Source organism: Dipodomys merriami, unplaced genomic scaffold (genome assembly GCF_024711535.1).
Source record: "Dipodomys merriami isolate MVZ:Mamm:240054 unplaced genomic scaffold, mDipMer1.0.p SCAF_22, whole genome shotgun sequence".
Taxonomy (NCBI): domain Eukaryota; kingdom Metazoa; phylum Chordata; class Mammalia; order Rodentia; family Heteromyidae; genus Dipodomys; species Dipodomys merriami.
The window spans coordinates 12,531,727-12,556,082 of record NW_027203604.1 but is presented as its reverse complement, the minus strand read 5'-3'; the positions used below and the strand labels follow the sequence as shown (position 1 = coordinate 12,556,082).

The window sequence follows — 24,356 nt, the reverse complement described above, 5'->3', positions numbered from 1 at the left end:
AAGTCACTGATGTGTCAAACATAAATTAGGAATCAAGCAGATGCTGGGGATGAAGATAGAGCAGCGCTGTAGAGATGGGGACAGCAGATGCTCACCAGCAGCTTGGAACAGCCTGGGTCAGAGAGTAAGTAAACAACCCCAGGATACCTGATGGCAGGGGCCTGGCCAAAGCCTGCCACCATATCCCAGCCTGCCACTGGGCATCAAATAAGGTCCTGGAGTTGGGGCATAGCTCAGTGGTGGGCATTTGCTCAGCTTGCATGAGGTCCATTTCCATGACCAAAACTACAAAGGGGAACAAAATAGGGCTAATCCGCATGGGGTAGAAGCAAACTAAATATACTTGAAAATCAAGCCACCAAAATCTCTTTTGCCATCTGAGTAGAAGTAAGTCATAAACCCCTGTTCTGAGAACTGGTAACAAAAGACAAGCCTCTAGCATCTGTCCCCACTTTCCCAATGTGCTAGAGCTCAAGAATCAAACAGCTTGCGGCAACACTTTGCTTTATATAGGACTTGTGGCTGCCAACTGCAAAGGGAAGGCCGAAGTGAAAAAAATGCACTTATGACTTTGGTGAAAAGCACAATTTGGTTTTAATGCTATGTGTACATGGGGGGGTGCAGGGGGAGTCCTGGCTCTCCAGGCCCCAGCTTCCAGAAAACACTGGTCCCAGGCCAGCCCCAGCGCCGGATATGGGAAGACAAGAGGCCCACATTAGACACTATTTAGGATACAAGGAGTGTTGTCAAGGTCAAGACATAACACAGAGTGCAGACGGATTTCTTAGGAAGGAAACTGAGGCTGGTCCAAGCAATAGCTCAAATGGACAGAATGACCTGCTGTACTCACACTGGGGATTACCCAAGGACAAGATGATTTCATGTACAGTCAAACTAAATCTTGGAATGATCAAAAGCGTTTGTCAATTGAGTGCCATTTGATGGCATGGATTTTTTTTTATCCTTCATTCTTTTTTTTTGTTGGCTGTGGGGCCTGGGCTCTGTCCCTCAGCTCTTCAGCTCAAGGCTAGCGCTCTACCACTGGAGCCACAGCACCACTTCGGCTTTTTCTGCTTATGTGGTGCTGAGGAATTGAACCCAGACATTATGAATATAAGGCAAGCACTCTACCACTGAGCCACCTTCCTAGCTCCCATTCTTTTTAAAAATTTTTTTTTATTGTAAAGGTACTGTACAAAAGGGTTACAGTCACATGAGTAAGGTAATGAGTATATTTCCTATCGAGCATTTTTACCCCCTCCTTTGTTTTTTTTCCTACCACCCTGATCCTTCATTATTTTCCTTTTCTTTTTTGCTTATTTGGACAAAAGAGAATCTTCTCCATAAAAACTTCACAGATAAAAGTGGGACGAGGATTTTTCTTTGAGCCCACAGGGAAGGTGCCAGGTAAGATCAAAGCCTGGCCTATGGAAATATAGGAGTGTGGTGCTAGTGTAATCACAGTTTTTGGTGATGGGCATGGTATAAATTTATCCAAAATGAAAAGCTCAAAGGAAAAGATGAAATAAATGGTCCCTCAGCATATCCTGAGAAGAGATACATGAAGGCAAGGCATGATGTAGGTTATGAGAGAAAGAGAAGATGCACGTTCCAGGAAGCATGTAGCCACCCAAAATGCAGTGTGCCAATCACCCACCTCCTGCTTCTTCTGAGAGATGTTGAGCATGTTCAGTGCAAAGATGGCCTCCCGGGCACCGACATAGAGCATATCCTTGTACTCATTCAGCAGCAACTCTGAGTAGTTGAAGATGCCTGGCTCATGAAACTGCACCAGATCTACCTCTGAGGGAAAAAGGGGACCCACCAGAGACAAAGAAAAGAAGACAGACCCAAGATGTCATTTTTAATTATGGCTGCTGGCTAAGGACTGGAGACAAAGACTTTCAAGCTGCACAGGAAGAGCAGGAGCCTTGTAAGGAAGAGCTACAATGTTCAACAAACATGTACAGCAAGCACTTCTCAGCTAGATTCTTTTTTGCAACCCAAGGATGTGCATCTTCCTACCCTTCTTGTCTCTCTTGAGTTCCAAGATCCCTATTCAGTGTTGTGCTGGGAGATCCCAGGCCAGACATATTCACCTGCCCACATACCTCATCTATGTGTCTCAGTCATCCACTGATTAGATATTTTTTTTGGCTTATGTGGAGCTGAGGAATCGAACCCAGGGCCTTATGAATGCGAGGCAAGCACTCTACCACTGAGCCAACCTCCCAGCCCCCACTGATTAGATTTTTAAAGAATATAACCACTTAGATTTTTAAAAAGTATTGTTGAGGCAGTCTCAAACAAGTGCCAAGCTTCATGCTTGTGACATGAACTGACTGCTGGTGTCTCACTCTGGCTACCAGTTGTTATTATTCTGCTTCTACCTCCCAAGAGAAAAAATTACAGATGTTTGCCACTGTGCCTTACTAAGTATTATTTTTTATGTGTGTATATGACAATCCTGGGGCTTGAACTCAGGGCCTGCCACTAGTGTGAGCTTTTGAGCTCAAAGCTAGCATACCACTACTCAAGCCACAGCTCCACTTCTGGATTTTTAGTAGTTAATTGGAGATGAGTCTTGTGGACTTTCCTGCCCAGGCTAATTTTGAATGATGATCCTCAGATGTCAGCTTCACAAATAGTTAAGATTACAGGCATGAGCCACCAGTGTCCTGCTAAGCATTATTTGCTTAAACTGTCTCATTTTTCAGAAGACTAGGCATCAATCAGAGAGTTTTTAAGTTGAGTTTATGGACAAGAGTCCACTTGATCCAGTAATCCGGAGATCAAGAAGTGTCTCAAGCATAAACTTTCACTTCTATTTGTAATGACACTTTTTACCTCTGTCACACCTATTTGGAAAGCCTGACCTTGAATATCTGTTTTCTGCCACTGTGACTAATTTGAACAGAGCTGATGCCTTGCTATACAGTGCAATCATTTATTGTGTAATTATTATCATTAAGCTACTATCCTTTGAGAACATGAATACTACTTGAAATCCCTTGGTATTTGTCATAGGAAGATAAAGGTCTGAAGACCTGCTGCTCTAATGTTTTAGAGCAGAAGGAGACACACACAGAGCACAAGTTTTGGTTCTGTATATGTCAGCATGGAAATGGAAGCATGAACATGGTACAGTCCCATGCTCAGCACCTAGTACTTGTGCTCTCCATCGCCTGACGCAGAGTCCCAGGTCCCAAGACACAGGTTCTGGGGGAGGAGATAATCCCAGCTGAGACCAGAGAACAGCAAATACATGTCAGAGACACAAGGCCTGACGCTCAGCTAAGGAGCTCTCACTCCAGTCTTCACCAGTGTGCAGGGCAGGAACTTGACCCAGAAAGGACCTGAGTCTCACAGAGTCCAAGAAAGAAGGTTCCTTCAGGGATCCCTTAGTCAGGCCCTTGAGCAAGCCTTGAGGAATATTGCCACTTACCAAAGCATCTCTCTGCTCAGCAGCACGGGTTCTCTGCTTACACAAAATGAGTGGGTCAAGAGCTGGGTGGGGAGCCATTCATGCCAGTGTCCCCTTATGTCCTGTCCCCTCCCTGTGCCACTAAACCCACACAGCACCAGCTCTCACCTCCAAGCTCCCAGGTCATCCGGGGTATGGATACAAATGCCACCACCGTCCCAAATTTCACCATTAATGCCAGAAGCAGCCCTCTGATGGGGCCACACATTCTTTTGGGGTAGAGGTTCACATGTGGTGTGTCTTCAGCAGGCAGGCTCATGGGAGGAGGAGGAGGAGGAAGCTGCAGGAGTTGTGCAAGTGCAGATGATACACACAGCGTTCGTGCTCAGAGCTGGCAGGCAGTAGGCTCTCCAAGAACCAGATATCCCTGGCCAGGTAAGAAGTGGCCACTCCCTCCTCCTGGGCTTTGAAGACCCCTGTTGCTTCCTTGTGGCCTGCAGAAGAAACACTGGAAGAGGGAAAGGCAAAATCAAGTGTCAGGATGTTAGGGCACACACTGCTCTGGCTTCTCAGCGTCCCCTCTCTTCTCTGCCACCTCTCTTGCCACGGTCCATCTTCTGAGCCATACAAATTGCCAGATGGGACAAATGAACAAAGACAGAGGACAATGCCAGAGTCACAGGACTCAGGACTCATTCCCACTTCCACCTGGCCAGCTAACACTGCAGGTCATTGCAGGTCAGACTCAGAGACAGGCCTGATGCAGGCTGTGGAGGCACTGCTTAGATAGAAGTCACCAGGCAAGGATCTTCTTCTTTCCTACAGGGGGCAGCATGTGGCTGGTAACCAAACACAGAGAAGGCCTAGAGGCTGTGTGTTGCTCACAGAGCTCTAAGCTTCCCACTTCCTGTAATGCCAATCCATGTGGAACTGGCAAGAGAGACCAGAGAAACACAGACCTGAAGTACACACATGCACCTGGACAGATTACAGCTATGTACACAAACACGTGTAACACGTATGAATGTTATGTACATACCTAAACATTTACACTGTGTGAGAAACAGACCACGCTAGGTGACACTTGCAGATCTTCAGCCTCACCAAGAAACGGTGGCGCTCAGCTCTCATGGACCAAAATCAAACAGCACCAGGGCCACATTACAAGTCTAAATCTGGCCTGTTTAGAGGAACCATGGCAGCTGGGAAAAGGGTGCATCGTCTGACCTGCACACCCATCTCACGGGTTAATCTGCTCACCCAGGAGCTACCACAGGCTATCCCATCTTTATCTCATGTGAGGATAAGCATGCTCAAGTCAGGAACACTCCTAATCCTTGTTTCCTCCCTGACCCGGAGGTCGTTTTTCTCACTTTTCAGGTTTTGTCCTAATCTCCCAGTCTTTATAGCCAGAAAGTAGTCCAGGTTAGACTCAGACTGCCAAGCTCTCCCAATAATATAGCCCAGATACCTCATATCAAGGGATAATGCCAACCTGACTGGATATACAGCAGGAAGTCAAGAACTAAGGTAAGAAAGAGAGGGATAGCTTTTTAATCTCTGGGGTCAGCATGGCCCTTGACTCTACTTGGCCAGACGACAAATCTATGCACCAGGTAAGATCCCATTCCTCTGTCACTGCAAGGGATTGAGAAACATGAGGTCCTGGGGTGCAGCCACATAATTCTCCTGACCCCAAGGGCCTTTCCTCCAATCCCAAGCCTCCACACTGCTGAATGAAGAGTAGGTGGCCAGAAGAGTGTACTCTTCTTTGTTTCACAGAATATCCACTGAGGTGCTGCCTAAGACACATACACACACCCACACCCACCACCACCACACCCACCACCACCACCACCACCACCACCACCACCACCACACCCACCACCACCACCACCACCACCACCACCACCACCACCACCACCACCACCAGATCACCATGCAGCATGGGCATGGCTGTGAAAGAAACTATGGGGGAAAAGGCAGGAAGCTTTCTGGGACCAGTCCCACATGACTTTATTGTACCACCTCCAAAGGCAAAGCTAAGATTGCTGATTATAAAATAAATTCCTAATAGCCTCTTCCCTTCATGGTCACTCTGTCTCCAGGGAGAAGCAGACATGTGCATCCCAGCCTGAGATATGAGGATAGTCAGCCTGAGAGGCTGAGGGTATGTGGTACTACCTCTAACCCTTTGCTAATCTCCGGAAACACAGTAATGATGTGGGAATGCTCCGGATACCCTCCAGCTTGCAAACACTAAGACCCAATAATCCCAGCCATACAGGGCCCCATGGCAAGGCATCAAAAGTGGCAAGGAACATGGACAGTGGGTTGTCTCCACCAAAGCCACAGTGTCCACCAGCCTGTGGACCGCTGGGGAAGATGTGTCACACACTAGAAACAAGCCACCATGGTTCCAACAGTGAACTTCATCACCGCTGAGACCTTCTTAGGCCTGCAAGGACTTCAGGCCTCTGTGGCACATCCCAGGCACATGGAACTGCATGTGGAGCAGACCACTAACCCTCATGGGGGCTCCAGCCACTGGGACTGCTGGAACCTCTGCTCTCCTGCTTGTGCTCTGAGCTAATGCCTCCTGCTTAGCCAGGGGCCCCAACCATTTCCTCCAAGGATACCCACCTGTACCACCTGGTGTGGTGACCTATGTTCTGTGGGGCTCCTGGTCTCTTTCACATGTCTCTTTTACATGGCGTGGATAGGCCTATTTCACCAGGGTGCCAAACCTTCCTCTTGTGTGCCACCCCTACTCCAGCCCACCTGTGCAGGGATGAGGATGCTTCTGCAGCCCTCCTCCCTCTCCCCCATGGTTGTGGCACAGGAAATGCTACTTTTAATGAAGTGAGAGTACCTTTACCAGTTCCTTGGGAATACAAGGCAAGATTCCAAAATCGGGCCAGCTTGACCAGGGGTCATAACCACGACCCAGTGGGAAGGGGCCTGAGCCAAAAGGAGGCTCTGTGTCATAGTCACCTCCGCAGATGTGCACACTTGAGAGGAGCCAGCTGCTCCAGCACATGCTCTATGCAGGCCTAGGCTTGCCTCCCTCCTGGCTAACCAAGATGCCAGTTCCCTCTGACTGTTGACTGTCAGCTCAATTCACCCATTTTCTGCACATACTCTATGTGTGTCACTTTGACCAGTTTATCAGAATTTCCCTCCAGAGCTCCTGGGAACCACACCCTGATCATCCCAACATGGTTCATTATCTTGAGACTCTGCTCTTTACTTATTTTGAGTCAGGGTCTCTCTATGTTGCCCAGTCTGGTTCCAATTCCTGGGCCCACATGATCTTCCTTTAGGCTTTCTTACTAGCTGGGATGACAGGCATGTGCAATGACTTCTTAACCACTTTCAAACCAAAGCAATGTTTATCCAATTAATAGCTCACTGCGTAGTCACTGTATAGAATCGGATCAGTATCACCAGAACACTGAAAATAAAGTGTCAACTGCCATCTACCTACCTGTGATGGGAGAAAGCAATTGTCGGGCAACATCTGGCTTAGAATGTCTAAGCTTTTCCAAAGCCAGGAGCACCCGGTTTCCCTTTGCTCCTCTGCTAATGTCTGTGTAAACTTTGCCATGGTGATAGTTAGAATTTCCATCAGTTTCTAGTTTCCAAATAGTAAAACAACCTTCATAGCCTATGATGCCAAGCCTACCCTGAATTCCAGGCTGGTGAACTGTAATCCTATGAGTAATCTCATGATTACTAAGTAATCCTATGTATCCTATGTAATCCTATAAGCTCACTAAACCAAGCATGCTACCCATTTTCTGGACAGTTCAAAGACTTTTCTTTCTTCTTGATGTCAGTATAGGAAGTCAGGTGAGACAGGGGATAAACTCAAAAGATAAAGTTACAACCCGGAGGGACACTTGAGTCTGCCCACCCCGTGCTGCTGAACATGGTGCCAGAAAATGATTGGCACAATCTAGTAATCAGCTCCCTCATTCACAAACTGGTGACTCCAAGGCAGAAGAAAGCCCATAGACTGAGTTCTACTCACCTCCTTGCAGAAATAGAACCACAGAACAAGATCCCTCCCTGAGTCTCAGAGACTCCTCTGTATGCTGCAAAAGTAAAAGGCCCCACTTTACCTCACTGCATTGATAACCCGAGGCTCCAGTTTGTGGAAGCCCAGATCTTCCAGTGATGGTACCTGGAATGAAACTCTGTGGCTGAATTCACAGACTCTGTGTGTGAATGCCTGTAGACTAGCAGCCCAGGACTAGCATCTGCCAGAGGGCCGGCAATGGATGGCCAGTTGATGAAGTTTCTCTTTTTCTGAGCTACCTGTTTCAGAATGTTAGTCACAAGGGGAGTAGCGAGCTAGTGAGTCACTGTCCTTGAATACTAATGTACAGTGTATAGTTATCTTTCCGTTCCTGAGGTTCTTACAGGCTTTAAGACCATTGGTATATCTCCTTCTGGGCAGGAGGGAAGTGGACTTACTGAAGGGAGCAGAAAAGGAATGATATGTTGGCAAGGCAGAACTGTCACCTCCAATCAAACCATGTAAAAGTGATATAGACAGGTTGCAGTTACATAAGTCAAATAGTGAGTGCATTTCTTTTTCTTCCCTCATTTTCTGCCTTTCTTTATATACACACACTAAGCAGATAGTTAAGCACCTCCCTAAAGCTCTGCCCTCTTCATCCCACTGGTCACAAATAGGCTTTCAGGACCTGGTCTTGAACTCCAGAAGCACTAGACCCATGGGAAGTGATGGAATGGAAATTGAGAATGACATAATTCTCTTGCTGTAGGACTCCCATATTTGGGTGACTGGGCCTGGAGTGTCTTGTTCTAGAGCAAGCATGTGGTCCAGAAGTCCAGAGGCACCAGCCCTGCTGAGGGAGGTTACTCCTTCTAGGACTTGTCCATACTTTTCAGCCTCATGTCATTGCCCCTGGAGTACATCCAAGAGCACCCCAGCCAGCACAGAATGCTAGCTCTTTCTCAAGGATGGCTATACACCAGTCAGCCCTGGGGGTCCCTGGATCCCTTCTCCCTCCCCTCCACCCCCACCCGTAAGGGGCTGCCTTATCCCTCAAGGACCCTGAACACTCTCTGCTGAGATAGCACTAACTTCCTGCCCTCTCAGGCTGGGAAGAAGAGTAACGTGGGCCACCAAAGACATCCACACCAGTATCAGTGAAGGGAGCAGATGGTACACATCTATTAGGTATGTAAACTTCTTACAAGGTCCCTTCAAGCATCTCTAGGAGCCAGCATCACCCCTATTTTGAAGATAAGAAAATCAAGGCATGGCATCTTCTAAATGTCCATTAGTATTAAGCAGTGGGCAGGTCACTGTGACTTATCTGCATCTTACCCAGGGCTTACCCTCAACACTACTGTAGGCCTAGGAATCAGACATTCCCAGGCCTACAACAGAGACAGGTCTAGATAAGCAAATCAACTCAACTCTAAAACACATCTGGGCTGGAAGAGGCTCCTTTGAGTCATCAAAAAATGCAAGCTTGCTTCATGTTAAGAATCATGAAATACTATAAAGAGCAAATTTCTGGCCTTGGTATAGCCATGGTGGCACAGGCATTGCCAGCTGGGGAATATGGACTCAGGAAGTCTGGGGAGCAAGCTTTTCCAACTCCATACCCTTTCAAGAGTCTACCCTGGGAGCTGGGAATGTGGCTTAGTGGTAGAGTGCTTGCCTAGCATGCGTCAAGTCCTGGGTTCAATTCCTCAGTACCACATAAATAGAAGAAGCTGGAAGTGGTGCTGTGGCTCAAGTGGTAGAGCACTAGTCTCAGAGACAGAGTCTACACCCTGAGTTCATGCCCTAGGACCAGCAAGAAAAAGCAAAACAAAAACAAAAAAAAAGAATGTACTCTGATCTTTTTACCATTTTTTTTTTGCTTGATTTAGAAAAAGCAGCTGGAAAAAAGTAACCCCAAGTACCTGAGATGACAGTGAGACACTAAGAACAATGTGATAGTATGTTTCTTCTTGTATCAACCTGTTTGTGTAAAAACTCAGATCTGAAAACTGTAATGAAAACTAGCCATAAATCCTACTCAAGTTCCCAAAGTAGTTGTTTTGCCCTGACTTCATGAGAACAGGCCAGTGGGAGGAATGACAAAATACCAAGAGATTGCCAGTGTCAGAGGTTCTAGAAACTTTTAAGCCACACAGAGGGAGACTGGTTATTCAGAGGGCACAAAATATACATCATAAAATGTAAGGACCTGAGAAAGTTATTACTAATATGATCCCAATAAGCATGATAGAAATGTGAAGTATGCACTCTGGGTTGCTCTACATGCCAGGCCCTGCTTTTTCCTACTCAGCCATGTCAGCAACCTCTGCCCCACCTGCCTCACACAGCTGCACTAGGATCAGTAGACCCCACACCACCCAGGAGGGCTAGAGGGACCCCAGTCCTCAGTTGCATATCATTTAGTGTGATTCTTGCCTTGGGGATGAACAATGCCTGGCGTCCACGGCAAATAGTCCACCTTTTCCCATGCAGAAGAGAGACTCAAAGAATGTTATGGCTCACCAGAATGTGTGGAAACTGGACTCTTCTGCAGTGCTCTGCCTGGCTTAGGTCTATCTCTGGTCGGAGCTTTAGGATGGATGATCCTTAATTGTGAAATTAATATGGAGAAGCTATTATGTCTTTTCTCTGTCTTTTGTTCTCTCTCTTCTGCCATTTGTAAGAAAATCCAGCTTTCAAAGTTCTTATTTCACCCAAGTCTACTTAAAATATTATAGGGGTTTAGACCTTAACACTTAGGCTCCCACTACCGAAAAATAAAGAAGTTGTTTTAAACTTGAGGTGTAAAAACAAGCAAATTGATGTGACTAATTGTGAGCTTGTAAAAAGGGTCATAGCTACTTAGACAAGTAATCTCGATCTTTTTAATTCTGTCAGATGTGTAATTTGAATGCAACTCTTTTATAGTATGACTCTCTTAACAAATATGTTTTTGTTAATGTGTTTGTATAGAGAAATAGTTTTAAGATTGCTTTTCTTCTGTGTCTACTAAAATATAAAGCCCTTCCAGGCACCTGTAACAGAACACAAATATTTTTGGCAAAAGTCTTCTATTAAGAGAACTGGACCATGATTCACACCTATGATATCTTATTACTCAGGAGGCTGAGAGTTGAGAATCTCAGTTCTAAGCCTACTCTTTCAAACAAATCCAAGAGACTCTTATCTTCAATAAAGCAATAAAAAGCTGGTAGTGGGAACTGTTGCTAAAATGACAGGATGTCTTTTAAAAACTTCCAACCATTAGACCATGGCTCTGAGTGGCCAGGATGGATATTGTTTCCTATTCTAAAATACGGAGATATACCTAGCTACCTGAAACAGGGACAATACAGTGGGTTTTAGGGCTTTCTTTTTCTCAATACACTTCTCATTTTCTACTTCTATCTATTCATGGAGAGTTTGCAGCTTTTTTATTATTTCAAAGGACAGGGCAGAGACAATTAACCCTTCTATCTCTCCCTACTCTTGCAAGTCAACATCTAGCACAAGGAGGCTGAAGAAAGGCAAATGTGTTCTCTCTCGCTTTCTCTCTGTTTACTTCTAGTTCTTATTTTTGAGTCTGAGCTTGATAGTGGCTATGTAAATGGGTGTCTTCTTGTGCTTCCCTGGTGTGACATATATGGACCAATCCATCAAGGGACTTGGGAGCCAAGATCTGAGGGAATGAGGCTGAGTGATAGGTTTGATAATAGTTTAGCCTTGGTAGGCTATCACATTAAGAACCTTAAAGTCCAGTGGAGAGGGCAGGCTGCAAGGAGCCCTTGCCTACCAGCTCTCCTCATGTACTAGTTAGGACCACAGCCTGTGTAGTCTGCCTAAGGCTGCTGCTATCAAGTAGTGTGGCAGTCTATGGGGACTTAGATCCTGATCAAGAGAAGGAGATTTAGTGTTGTATGAGAATAAGACTTAATAGCCATGGAAAAGTGAGATGGATGTCACATAGAAGCTTTAGTTAAAAAAATAGAAACAACTTCCTCCTACCCATTGGTAGGTAGCAGTTAGCCACGAGCCATGTAGAAATGCAGATGAAATTAAAAATGGAGGGTGAGATTACAAGGTGTCAAGGAGAAAACATGGCAACTGAACTTACACACTAAAGATGACTGGCCTATCTGGCCCCATAAGGTCTTGGACTATCACATGGTGGGTTTTTTGTAGTAGCTTATCAATGTAAGACTTAATGACAGGCTCCTAGCCTAAAGTAGGCCAAGGAATACTTTCTGAAATAATCGATTTTAACTTTCCTACCCAGGCCAATAAACCATGCCCTTGAGGTCAAATGTAATTCAGCAAGGTTTCCCCTATAGCCACCAACTATAGGGAACTGCTACAGAGCCTTGAAGGAGGCAAACATGAATGTCTACGTGTGTTTTCACATGTGGCTGTTGTCATAAAGCATAGGGTGATTAGCACATGGACAGCCCTTGGGCAGTAGCTATACAGGAGTCTGACCAGTGGCCCTGGGTCAGGGAGAGGTGTCCCGATATGGTGATCATTGGGAATGGAGGCAGACAGAGTCTCAGAACAGCCATGGCAATTTGTGTATGTGATTGGGTCAGCATGTGAGGGGTTTTCTTCAACTAGACAGCAATAACAGTATCTCAGGCAACTATGTTCTTCATAATTGTTCTTACATTAATCTTCTTCTTCCTGTATTCATAGTCTGATCCTACCTGGTGATGCTGGTCTCATTCATGCCCTTTAATGCACTGTTCATATCACTCCTTCCCCAGCACATCCTCTGTCCTTAACTCCTAACCCATACTTTGCTGTCCACAAGACACCAACCTCCTCACCTGCCATACCACTGTACCTATGATGCCTGTACCACACACAGTGCTACACAGAGAACACCTTGGCCCTTAGCAGTGGCAGCCTGCAGGAAAGCTTGTGCCAAACATTCCAAGTGACTCTTACACAGACTGTGGTCTGAATGTAACTGGTACATAATATATTTTGCACTCCATTTTACAGCTGGGCAATAGTGACCTTGACTTTATCTCTAAGTGAATGCAAAGCTCCTTTGGAACCAAGACCAGATTTTAAGAATGCACTATGGATCTCAGTTGTGGAAGTCAGACTTTGGTTGAGGGCTTTCTAAGTTGTAGGGCTTGACAGTGTGCCTCCTGAAGGCCAAGGAAGAATACTTTCTTTGCCTTTTCACCTTTGCCAGACTGCCTGCATTCTTTAGCATCTGATACTTCCCAGCAGAGGCTGCACTCTGAATGTGCTATTCTACGAAGGCCCCTAAATGTCAATAGAAGCCTGGGCCAAGGTGGATTTAATGGTTGTTGTTGATCTCTAGCCCTGAGACAACCCAATTCTACTTCAGAAAGTTCCTTTCTGTACAAGCTTTGTATTCTTAATAAATGTTGTTACCACTCTATTACGTTTAAATCTGAATTGGAATCTCTCATAGGAAATAAGAATCCATGTGGCTGTGTTGATCTTCTGGAAACAAATATACCATCAGCTGTCCTAGTCCCATACTAGGACAACCAGAGATTGCTGCAACACGGGTCTGTGAACAAACAACACGTATCCACCATGCTTCCCATCTCCTCACAAAATTTAGCACCCTCTTCTTTGCCATTTCTCTGCCATTTTTCACCCTTCCTTAAAGTGGTATGTCAGCCTCCTTCTAACTGCTTCTTTGGATTTTCACTGCTTTTCTTTGTAGTACCAATAAGTGCAGATATTAAAATCTGCCTGCCTTAATCCTTGTAAATCTGTGTTTTGTTGATTTAATTGACAATGCCTACAATCACCTAAGAGGCTAGAAAGAAAGTTTCCTCCTTGCTCCAGTCGTAATGCAGCACCTGCTTCCTTCTCCATGCAGGTCTCCGGTAGGGCACCCTTTGTAATAGCACTTAGGGCTCCCCTGGGCTATCTAGAGTCATCTTCCCATTCCAATCACATTTGGAAAAGCCCACCCTTTAACCCTGTAACCTAGGCTCCCTCCAGTTCTCACCTTCTCTCTGGCCTACAGAGCCATTCCTTATCTTTCTGGGTTGTTTCTGCCCAGCCTCCACCACCATGTGTCTATCCCCAGGCCAGCGTACCCCTCAATTTTCTAGCTTTCACGAACTTGGGTCATCAAAACTGGATGGCCAGTGTGTACCTCCATTTATAGACCCCAGCTGTGTGAAGTCACCCCAGCTGTGTGTTGCTGACTACCAGCCAGATGCCATTCCTATGACTTAGGGGCAGCAAGTTCCAAAGCTTCCATAATACTGCAACCACACAGTCTGTAGCATGTATTCTGGGCAAGCCTCTGCCAGCCCACACAGAAGTATTTTGCAGGAAGATACAAAAAGAGAAGGAAGTGTCACTTGGTCTGGACTGCTTGGGCCACAACCAGCTGTCATTGCAACACACAGCCCACCATGGATCAGTGTCTCCAAGTCACAACATTTCCCTCTATACTGCATTTCTAAACCCTCTTCATATGCAAAAGTCTACATTCTTTCATTGCATACAAAATTACACTCCTATTTTAAAGGCCAGATATCACAATAAAAGTTAAAATTAAAAAATTAATTTAAATAAAACTTACATTAAAAATTTTAAATGAAATAAAAATTAAAATAAAAATTAACCTTGGTGGAAGAAGTTATTCAAGAACTGTAACTTTCTCCTCCATTAGATAATTGTTACATCAACATCAGCTACCAAAATGTAAAACATCTGTCATTCAAACAGTTTCTTCTTTGTACCTTCAGAACAAAGAAGACAATATATAATATAGAAGGATATACCATAAGCCATCTGAAGCCATCAAATAAAAAGCAGCAAAAGGAGTCAGTTTAAGTGTTCACTCTAACACATCACTCCACTGGCCTTGTTTGCCTTTTTTTTTTTTTCTGGGTCCGGTCGTGGGGCCTGAACTCTGGGCCTGGGTGCTGTCCTTCAGCTCTTCAGCTCAAGGCTAGCGCTCTACCACTTGAGCCACAGCGCCACTTCCGGCTTTTTTCTTTTTGCTTATGTGGTGCTGAGGAATTGAACCCAGGGCCTCAGGCATGCAAGGCAAGCACTCTACCACTGAGCTACCTTCCCAGCCCCTGCCTTTGTTTTTTAAACAGGCTCATATGTGACCTTTATTGGAAATATGCATAAATTAAATCTGTACTGATAACAAGCCACTTAGAACAATTGTCTTGAACATACATAAGGAATGAGGACAGTTTGAAGATAACCAAGTTTTTGTTGTCCACAGAATGTACTTATGCTTCTTGGTCTTCAACACACGATTCTGGAACTTCCACACCACCTGGGCCAGGTGGGACTTTAAGGAACATTTGAGTTCTACCATCTCACCACGCTTGAGAATATGCTGCTGGAGGCTTACTTTACTTTTATCTGGAACATCAAGATAAATGTGCACTGCATAGACAATTCTGTTCATATACCTAACTGCTTTCAAAAATAGGTTAATACCTCACACGACACAATAGCCTCAATAATTGAATACAATTAATCTTCAGGACAACTGAGAAGATAAAGACATGCACAAACAAATAAAAGCAGCCCCTGAGGACAAGGAAAAAGGACAGTCTGAATAGCAAAAATCCCCCTCATCACTGCACATCCCAGGAGAACATACATCAGGCTTGGGGAGGCCAGGCACTGGCCAGCTCTATGTCTAACAGTGGGACCCTGAGTCAAAAGTCAAGTGCTCTCCTAGCAACTTCAGGGAATCTTGCAGTCAATACCCTTCTCTTCTTTTCATAACCTGAAGACTACTGTCTGCAGAGAGGAGACGAGGGCTGGTGCTGAGACATCCTGGCCTGATTGCACCCTGCCTCTGGTCACAACACATTCCCAGTGATCAGTCACAGGGAATGGGATCCTGCAAAGAGGTACACACTAATGGAAATAACTATGACATACATGCCTCTTGTAAAGGTATTGGTATCAGAAAACTTTTTGATTTCTCATCTGTTCAGATATTTACAGATGTATAATGAGATAATATTTTGTCTAACTATAGAGTCTAACTATAGACTCCATTTATGTTTCAAGTATATCTTATACAGAGAGCTTGAGTAAACTTATACCTTCTTAAACATAATTTTGTGCGTGAAACACAGTTTTAGAATGTGGAACTTTTCACTCACACTGGCATGTTTCTGATTTGTGGATTTTGGATCAGAGCTGCTCAACACATACCCAATGGCTGCTTCTTTCCCATTCTTTTTTTTTTTGTCAGTCGTGGGGCTTGAACTCTGGGCCTGAGCGCTGTCCCTCAGCTCTTCAGCTCAAAGCGAGCGCTCTACCACTTGAGCTACCGCACCACTTCCAGTTTTCTGGTGGTTTATTGGAGATAGGAGTCTCACGGTCTCTCCTGCCCCGGCTGGCTTTGAACCGTGATCCTCAGATCTCAGCCTCCTGAGTAGCTAGGATTACAGGCGTGAGCCACCAGCGCCCGGCTTGTTCTTTCCCATTCTTAACAGGTCGTAGTTTAAATGAGCTCCAGCTAAGCAAAACAGAAAAGAGTACTTTCCAGTGTACCCACATACCCTACATAGGTTCAAACATTCTTTTTGTAATCAAGGGAACAAAGGTCACTCACTGGTGTAGGACATGACATAAGACCTTTGTTCAGAGTGGATAAAGAAAAACAAGATAAGCAAACACCACAGACCCAAAGCACTGTAAAATGGTAGAGAGGCCTGGCTATTGTCGCAGTGGTATTTCAATGAGGAGCACTCACCTAGGCATAAAGACACATTACTGCTCATATCCTGAATCCAAGCCCTGCAAGACAAAGGACACTCACAAGTCACTGTACATTCATTGAAGAGTTTGCCCATGGTAACTGGCTAGTACCTGCTGCAGTCCTGGGCCTCATGAAGAGCCACACAAGTAGCTGAAAATGGGCTCCAGGCACGGTAGGGGTCCCGCGCCAGCACGCAGTCCTCACAGCTGCTGTGCTTCCTGCAGAAGGCCAGGGGGACCTGGACCACTCCTGAGTGGGAGCCGGCGTAGATAAACTTGCTGTCCTGTGTGTAGGAAGCAGAGACAGAACAGACATAAGGTGGATCTCCAAGCCCCTCCAGACGTTATGGGAACAACTATGGAGTGTCTTCAAGTGCTGCAAACTCTTCTGACATTGTGCACACTAGCTTTGGTCTGTCACTAGCTTCAGGGCCACTCCAGCAGCCCACTGGATACCAGAAGAATTTCCAGATACCGATGATCAGGAGTGTTGATTGTATCTAATGAACTCAGCAGAAGAAGAGCACAAATGTGGTAGCACACATCACATCTTCTCTTTCCTTGGCCTGAAAAATCTTGTTTCCAATTAACAACCTAGAACACCTATTCTAGGATCAGATTCCTAAATGTCCACACAAGTCAGTATTTTAAAGTCAGATGACACACAACTTTTATTCGCCATTAGAGGGTACATTCAGCATCAGTTCAACATCTGGCTGGAGCTCATGAACCTCTCTTGAACTCAAGTCTCACAGGCTGCAGGCTTCCAAAAACCCAGGGCCACATATTTGCCTGAGTAAGCACAGATACACAAGGGAAAGCAACTCCTCTCCCAAGATGAAAACTGTGATAACAACAAACAGAAGACAGGACTTGAACTAGTCTCAGTTACCTCTTTATAACAGACCTGGGCAGTTTTGACACCAAACCCTTCCAGATCAACCTGGTGTATTCACCTTATTGTGGACATGTATAAACATTTCCTAGGAGTAGACAGAATGGATCTTGCTGGAGACACCTATGAGTTGGCATGGACAACTCCTACAGAGACTGGTGGCACTGGGCAGTCTTGGGGTGCTCAGCCTCATCTATTTACCCAGTGAGAGTGAATGGGTACAAGTAGAAGATAGGGGTTAGCTGTGGATAGGTCCATCAGGATAGGGGTGGTAACAAGGCTTCACATAGTATACCACAAAGGTAGTGTACAGAACAATCTTCCAGGCCCCAGGTCTGCACCCCAAATCCTAAGGTGTTTTCTCATAGGCTTGGTTGGAGCTCAAATGCAACCACTTTTTGACAATGAGCCATATCCTACAGGGTCAATGGGTAAACGTGGAAGTGAGAGCTGTCCCAAGGACAGCGAGCATTACCTGCTGCAGGACATGCCCCTATGCGAGGCCATGCTATCATCACCCCATCCTGAAAATCCAAAATCATAAAGTCATTTCAAAATCAAGTATGTATACGTGTATGTATGTATGCATTAATTAGTGCTGGGGCCTGAGCACTGTCCCTGAGCTTTTTTGTTCAAGGGTAATGCTCTACCACTTGCGTCACAGCTTTACTTCCAGCTTTATGATGCTTAATTGGAGATGAGAATCAGACAAGATATTCCTGCCCCTACTTGGGACTAGCTTTAAACTGTGATTCTCAGATCTCAGCCTCCTGAGTAGCTAGGATTATAGGCGTGAGCCACTGGAAAGAAAAGGCCAGGCCTAGTGTGTCACACCTGCTATTTAGGATGCATAGTTTGGGAAGATCATCTTCCAAAATCAGTTCAAGTGAGATCGCATCTCAATAAACAAACTGGAAGTGGGGTGACATCCCAGTTATGCAGGAACCATAAATAAGGAGAACGAAGTCCAGGCTGGCCCTGGCAAACATGCAATACTATATATAAAAAAAGGGCTTTGAGGGAATGGCTCCCATCTGCCTGGTAAGTACAAGGTGTAAGTTCAAACCACAACACTGTCAAATAGGCAAAAAAGAGAATAATCTAGTGAGCAGCAGTGTACAGCCTTAATGAGGGGCATAGAGGGGTAGCCATCTCCTATCTAGAAGCCAGGATAGAGAGGACAAGGGGAGGGATGGCAAAGACCGGCTAATACAGCCATGCTGCAAGTTTCTGGATTCTTTCAGCCCCTTTAGCATCTTAAGACCAGAGTGCAAACTAGCACAGATACCCAGTATCAAAAGACTCATAGATCACTTAAGATTTCCTTTTCTTTCCCTTTCAGAACTGCTGAGCAAATGGACTCCACAATGTCTGACAGGGGAGGAAGATGAGGAACTGGGGACTAAAAACCAGTTACAGGCTCTTGTGCTTTGTGGATGGGGAGGGAACAAGACCCTGAAGGGATATTTATAAACATATACCTGTCAACAGGTCAGCTCTGCTCCACTAAGGTGAATGGGGGCTGAAAGGGACTCATCTGTGGGCTATTTACAGAGTGGCTTGGGCAAGCATCAGCTCCAGAAATTCAGCCCTCTGCAGGGCCAGCGTGAATGTTTACCACCCCCAACAGGTTGCTCTGGCACACTGCAGTCAAACCTGAGATTCTCAGGCATAGAGAGAGGTACATTAGCCAGAGACTGGTTCTCTTAGATCCAGGTCTTGACAATGAGGTAGGTATACATGAGAAAGGCCACGTGGCAAGGTCAGCAATGGACACTACAAATGTGATCTAACTTATAACTGTGACCTAAGGCAGAAGACCACAATATGGGTCCTGTGCATAAGACCTTCAGGGACCCTGGTGAAGAGAATAATGAGAAGGAGTATCCTGGGCTGAGTGGTACATGGCAGAGTATTCCCTCTGGCATCTCAGTAGGTTCAGATGCCATTCTCCACAGAATTTCCATGGATCCTGTACTGCACAAGACTCATGTAACAGTCGCAGTCACCAAGTGAAGATGTGCTTTTAAACTCATTGTATGATGAGGAAACTGAGACAAAGAGCAGATAGCTGGCTACCCAGGGTTACACCGCCACATATAGCAGTCAGAATCTGCCTGCACTGTGTTCCTCATTTCTCCATCTCGGATGTAAAATGGAGTAGTACCAATTCCCATGGCCACATAGACATGTGACAAGGGATGGCATGCTACAGCCAGAGGCCAAGTCCAGAAGTCTGATTCAACCTTCTAGTAAACTGTTTTACATCTTCTGAGGTTGAAAAGAGAGGAATTTGATAACCTATGAAAAGCTTAGGACATGCTAAGCTTGGTGTTCAGAGGCAGGTTTACTCTTACACATCTCATCCACAACCAACTGGGACTAGTGAACAGAACTGAGCACCTGCACTGGAGTTCTCAGCCTCCAAGTCTCCAAATCCTAGGCCATTGGCAGTAAACATCTGTTACCTCAAGGAGCTGTAGAATGACCTATTATTTCTCTTCTGTACTCCTTCATTGATAAGGACGTACATGACATCTCACCAACACAGTCTGCAATTGCACAGGTTCAGGGCACAAGAGGCTATATTCATGGGACAGAGCCTGTCTCCATAATGCTAGAATGGCTTTGTGTGCATGTCCCAAGGCTGCCTCACATGAGCTAGGCAGCCCAGGTTGGCCAGTCTAACATCACAGTGTTGCAAAGCCACCTTGCCAGGCAGCCCCACCCCTCCAGCCATGCTGACTGAGCCACTTTACCTTCATTGAAGACAATAGCAGTGTTTGGACTGGTTCAGAGTTCTGGAAAAGCCGTATCTCCTCAATGATGTGCACGCCATTTTTAAGTGTGACAGCTTTGTGCAGGGTTCCCTGGTCTGCAAAGTCAAATCCACATGTGAGTGAGACAGCCCAAGAGGGATACACCAAAGACACCAATTTCAGTAGCAAACACTCCCCCCTTTTCTATTCTCAAGTCATTTTCTCAATGAAATGCATACACTAAGAGGAAAAAGTTGTATTAGGACTGAAAAGAAAGCCCTTGGCAAAATAAAGCATTGAAATTCGAGTTGCAGGTTTTATTCTGATTTTCTTATAAAGAATGAGAATCTGGACCCATGATTGATTCTCAACAACCTTCATTAACAAAGTTGATACTGAAACAGTTGAAGGTAGATTCCATGTGAGGTGGTTTCTGGGTACCAATAGTTCTCCAGGGACTCAGCCAAACTGAGGTCCCAAGCAGACCCTTACATGGCACAAAAGTCAGCTGGAATATTCCAAGGGTGAAAACAGTGGCTTGCCAGCTACTGTAGCTGCAGGCCATTTTCCTAATTCCAGAAATACTCATTCCAGAATGTACAGATGAGGGGAGGTATGTCTCCCACAGGTCAGGACAAATCTGTCCCTGGCTGTTTCCACGGGACAGGGACAAAGACTCCACCAGCCCAGAGGAATGCCAGGGTGATTGGTGCTTATAACTGCTGCTGCCTTGGATATTATCTGGGTCCAGTGACAACAGGCATTTCTTTGCAGCAGCTCAGCACAGACACAGACTAGGACCTGCAAGTTTAACAAGCACTCCAACTGTCTGAGGGTCACAGAGACCTGGTGTAGTAATGTCTCAGAAATCCGTTTACACTCTCACAAACTGCTTGGGTAACCTCAGGGAAGATGCTTTGTGATCTACTTACAAAGGATATTAAGTGAAGAACACAGAGACAGTGTGACTATCAAATCCTCAGAACCTACCTGTGCTGACAAACATTACATCATAGACTTTCCAGTCCAGAGCCTGGATCCTGTCCACCACAATCTGGGTATATTTTACATCTTTTTTGACTAACTTGGGCCTGTTGCCTATTGGAGTTACTGAGTCGTCTATCAAAGGGTGGTCTCTGATGAAATTGAGTGTTTTGTCTGGTAAATCCAAAGAGCTGGTGTAGTTGGCTGTGTGTGCCTTGCCGTTGATGCACTGTTGAGGGCAAAATTTTTCCTGGTTAATGTGCCTGACCATCACTGACAAGCACAGCATCAGGAATTATGTAAGGTACAGCACTGGGGACACACACTGAATGCCTCCAAAGAAGGGTGACTGTGGAAACCTGAAGTAGTCTTTCTGCAATCATCAGAGGACAGTTCTACAGCATATCTACAAGATACAATTATGTTTTGAGATTAACCTGGGCCTGCCCATAATCAAGACAGAAATTATTTATCAATGAAAAACTATCAGGCTTTTGAAACTGAAAACACATTTGATAGATTTCCCACTTGGCAAGAAGCAAACTACGTACTGGGTTGAAAAACAGCCCAATTCTAAACAGCATAAAAGATGAAAGTAGAAAATGAGTTTTTGATATCAGCTTCCTGGTATATGTAAACCAGAATTCATTAGCACAAGAAAGCATGTTTTAGGTGGAACCAGTATACACAGAAGGGCTGGTGATGGAGTCAGGGCCAGACACCTAGAGAGAACTGGTCCTGGGAATTGTCACATGGACCAGGTCAGGGCCCCTTTGAAAGACAAACACCATGTGGGTAACAATAATTGGATACCTAAGACAGTCTAGATGTTTTTTCTTTTTTACCTAAAATTTACTATTTTTAGTTGGAAAAGTTGTGGCTCCTTTTGAGTAGTGGTCAGGATAGTACATGACAATGTAGAAGTTTCTGTGGAGAAATAGTGTGTTTTTCTTTTTCTTTTTTCTTTTTTTTTTTTTTTTTTGTCGGTCATGGGGCTTGAACTCCGGGCCTGGGCGCTGTCCCTCAGCTCTTCAGCTCAAGGCGAGTGCTCTACCACTTAAGCTACAGCGCCACTTCCGGTTTTCTGGTGGTTTATTGGAGATAGGAGTCTCACGGTCTCTCCTACCCGGGCTGGCTTTGAACCGCGATCCTCAGATCTCAGCCTCCTGAGTAGCTAGGATTACAGGCGTGAGCCACCAGCGCCCGGCAATAGTGTGTTTTTCTATGGGAGTTAATCCTTAATTATATTATGCAACATTAATTTCACAAGTAGTGTGTCGTTAGCATATTCTATTTGGACAGACTCAGTGCAGAATGAACAGGAGAAGGGCCAGCTGCATGTTTCAGCCTTCAGGCCAGGTGGACATTTCTTGTGTAGATAGAAACCCTGTGGCCAGGCACCACCCCTACAGAGAACACTATGTCAAGTTTCACCCTCTGAGCCTAGAAACTTGAATGAGAAGCATGGCCCTCTCCAGAAGGCCCCATGCCTCTCACCATTCCTGGCCCTGGAGTAGGCACAGGGCCATTGTAGCTCATCCAGTTGGTATGGGATTTCATTTGATGCTCTGCATGTACTTCCCATGTGTGAAGACTGCCTCTACCATGGACAGTGTGTAGGCGCAGACGGCAGACAGCTCCGTGTTGTCCCTGAAAAGGGCAGGCCACAATGAGTACCCACAGAGCAGCAGGCCATGAAAAGGGCATATACCCCACCCACCAAGGGCACTTACAGCTTCAAAGTAAAGAGTCCATAAAATATAGGCTCTTTAAGGCCTGGGGTCTGTAGCACAAAGACATCTTGCAATATGTTGAAGATGTAGTACACGTCTGTCCAGTAGCAAATAAGCTTGGCTTTCAGGAAGGAGGTCCACTTATTTTTCAAGATCCTCAGGCCACCCTTGTCCCCCTGAAACCTCAGAGACAAGACATGTCAGGGAGCCAATATGACTCCACAAGTAGTGGTGTGCAAGCAGGGTGCAGTGCCCACCCACTCTTGCCAGTGCCAGGCGAGGCCTACTAGACAATCTCTCTGAGTGAAAGGAAAGTAGTTACTTCTATGATGGCTCTGATCAGACTCTGGATCAAAGTTAAGCAAAACACGTAACTCTGATGTTATCCCTTAGAACTTATTGATGACAACCACATCCACTGTGCACCACTAAGCATTAGCATTAGTTTTGATCTGGACTGGCCCTTGGCCACTAGGCAAAAGCCTGGTAAGAAGTAGGTGGCCTCCTGCCCTGAAGACTATGAAATCTGTGGATGACCTTCTTTGAGAGATCCAAGCTTATACTTCCATTGCACTTGCTGACTTATGGTGAAAGTGTTTTCACCTACTAGCTTGTCCCATGATACCACTAGTTGATGACTAAGAGACAACTTGAACTCACATGAATTTATGTTCCAGAGAGAATGTATTGATCTCTCTTGTTCATGGTTACTTTCCTGTGGCTGTGATCAGTCACAGTCTATTACTATTTGTTTTTACCTTTTGGAGTAAGAAACCACATTCACATGAATCTTATTACAATATATTTTCATCATTGTTCTTTTTACCATTAGTTATTATTTCTGACATCTTGTGATGTCTAATTTATATATTAAACTTTACCATAGGTATGTATGTATAGAAAAAGCAGCATATATAGGGTCAGTACTGTCTGTGGTTTCAGGAATTTTCTGAGGGTGTTAGAATGAACATCCCATGGGCCAGGGGCATCACTGAACCAAAAGTAGGAAATAGACATGCAGTATGAGATAGAAGATCCTTGTTATCCAGGCACCAATGGCTTCCTACTGTAATCCTATCTACTCAAAAGGCTGAGACCTCAGGATGTTGGTTTGAACCCAGCCCAGGCCAGACAGTCTATGAGACGCTTATCTTCAACTAACTACCAAAAATCTGGAAGTGGAGCTATGGCTCAAATGGTAGAGTCTTGAGCATAGTAGCCTTGAGCACAAAAAACTCAGGGACTGTACCCAGGCCCTGTGTTCAAGCCTTGAGACTGGCACAGAAGAAAAGGACCTTGTATATTTTGTACACAATGAAAAACTCACCCTATTCTATCACTGTTGTGTGATCACAGGAGGACAAATGATTTTTATGAGGCTTTTATTGTCTTTCTGCTGTTTTGCAAAGTAAATTTCCATTATGTCTGTGGTCATTTGTCTCCTGCTCCTCAGGTCCTGTGGAGCAGTGGAAGGGTCTGTGTGCACAGGGTGGCAGGGACTGAGGGTGTACTCAAGTTGGCCTCAGTCCAGTAGTGAGAACAAGTTCAGGATAAGGACTCTGAGGGGACAGCAGAAGTCATCTTACACTTGCAGAGCCCATGAGATTAATTTTGGTGGGGAGGAAAAAGTAGAGGCAGTTTACAATAGATCCTGAGGGATCTTGTTCAAGGATGCTTTTTTTTTTTTTTTTTTTTTAATTTTTTTTTTTTTTTTTATTTTTTTGGTCGGTCGTGAGGCTTGAACTCTGGGCCTGAGCGCTGTCCCTCAGCTCTTCAGCTCAAGGCGAGCGCT

At 45.2% G+C, this 24,356-nt stretch overlaps 2 protein-coding genes across 2 annotated transcripts in view; both read right to left on the bottom strand.

Moving 5' to 3' along the window:
- Nucleotides 1–3,743, bottom strand: part of LOC138834922 (semaphorin-4D-like) — a 40,259-nt gene extending 36,516 nt beyond the window's left edge. Inside the window, exons 1-2 of the mRNA XM_070033720.1 lie at nt 3,593–3,743; nt 1,658–1,803 (exon numbers count right to left, since the gene is read on the bottom strand). Of these exons, the coding sequence (XP_069889821.1) occupies nt 1,658–1,803; nt 3,593–3,743 (297 nt within the window). The remainder of the gene's footprint in view (nt 1–1,657; nt 1,804–3,592) is intronic.
- Nucleotides 3,740–24,356, bottom strand: part of LOC138834921 (semaphorin-4D-like) — a 40,292-nt gene continuing 19,675 nt past the window's right edge. The window contains 10 exon segments of the mRNA XM_070033719.1: nt 3,740–3,918; nt 5,246–5,392; nt 14,724–14,834; nt 16,189–16,232; nt 16,305–16,477; nt 19,848–19,963; nt 20,838–21,060; nt 22,329–22,390; nt 22,393–22,481; nt 22,565–22,740. Coding sequence (XP_069889820.1) covers nt 3,740–3,918; nt 5,246–5,392; nt 14,724–14,834; nt 16,189–16,232; nt 16,305–16,477; nt 19,848–19,963; nt 20,838–21,060; nt 22,329–22,390; nt 22,393–22,481; nt 22,565–22,740 — 1,320 coding nt within the window.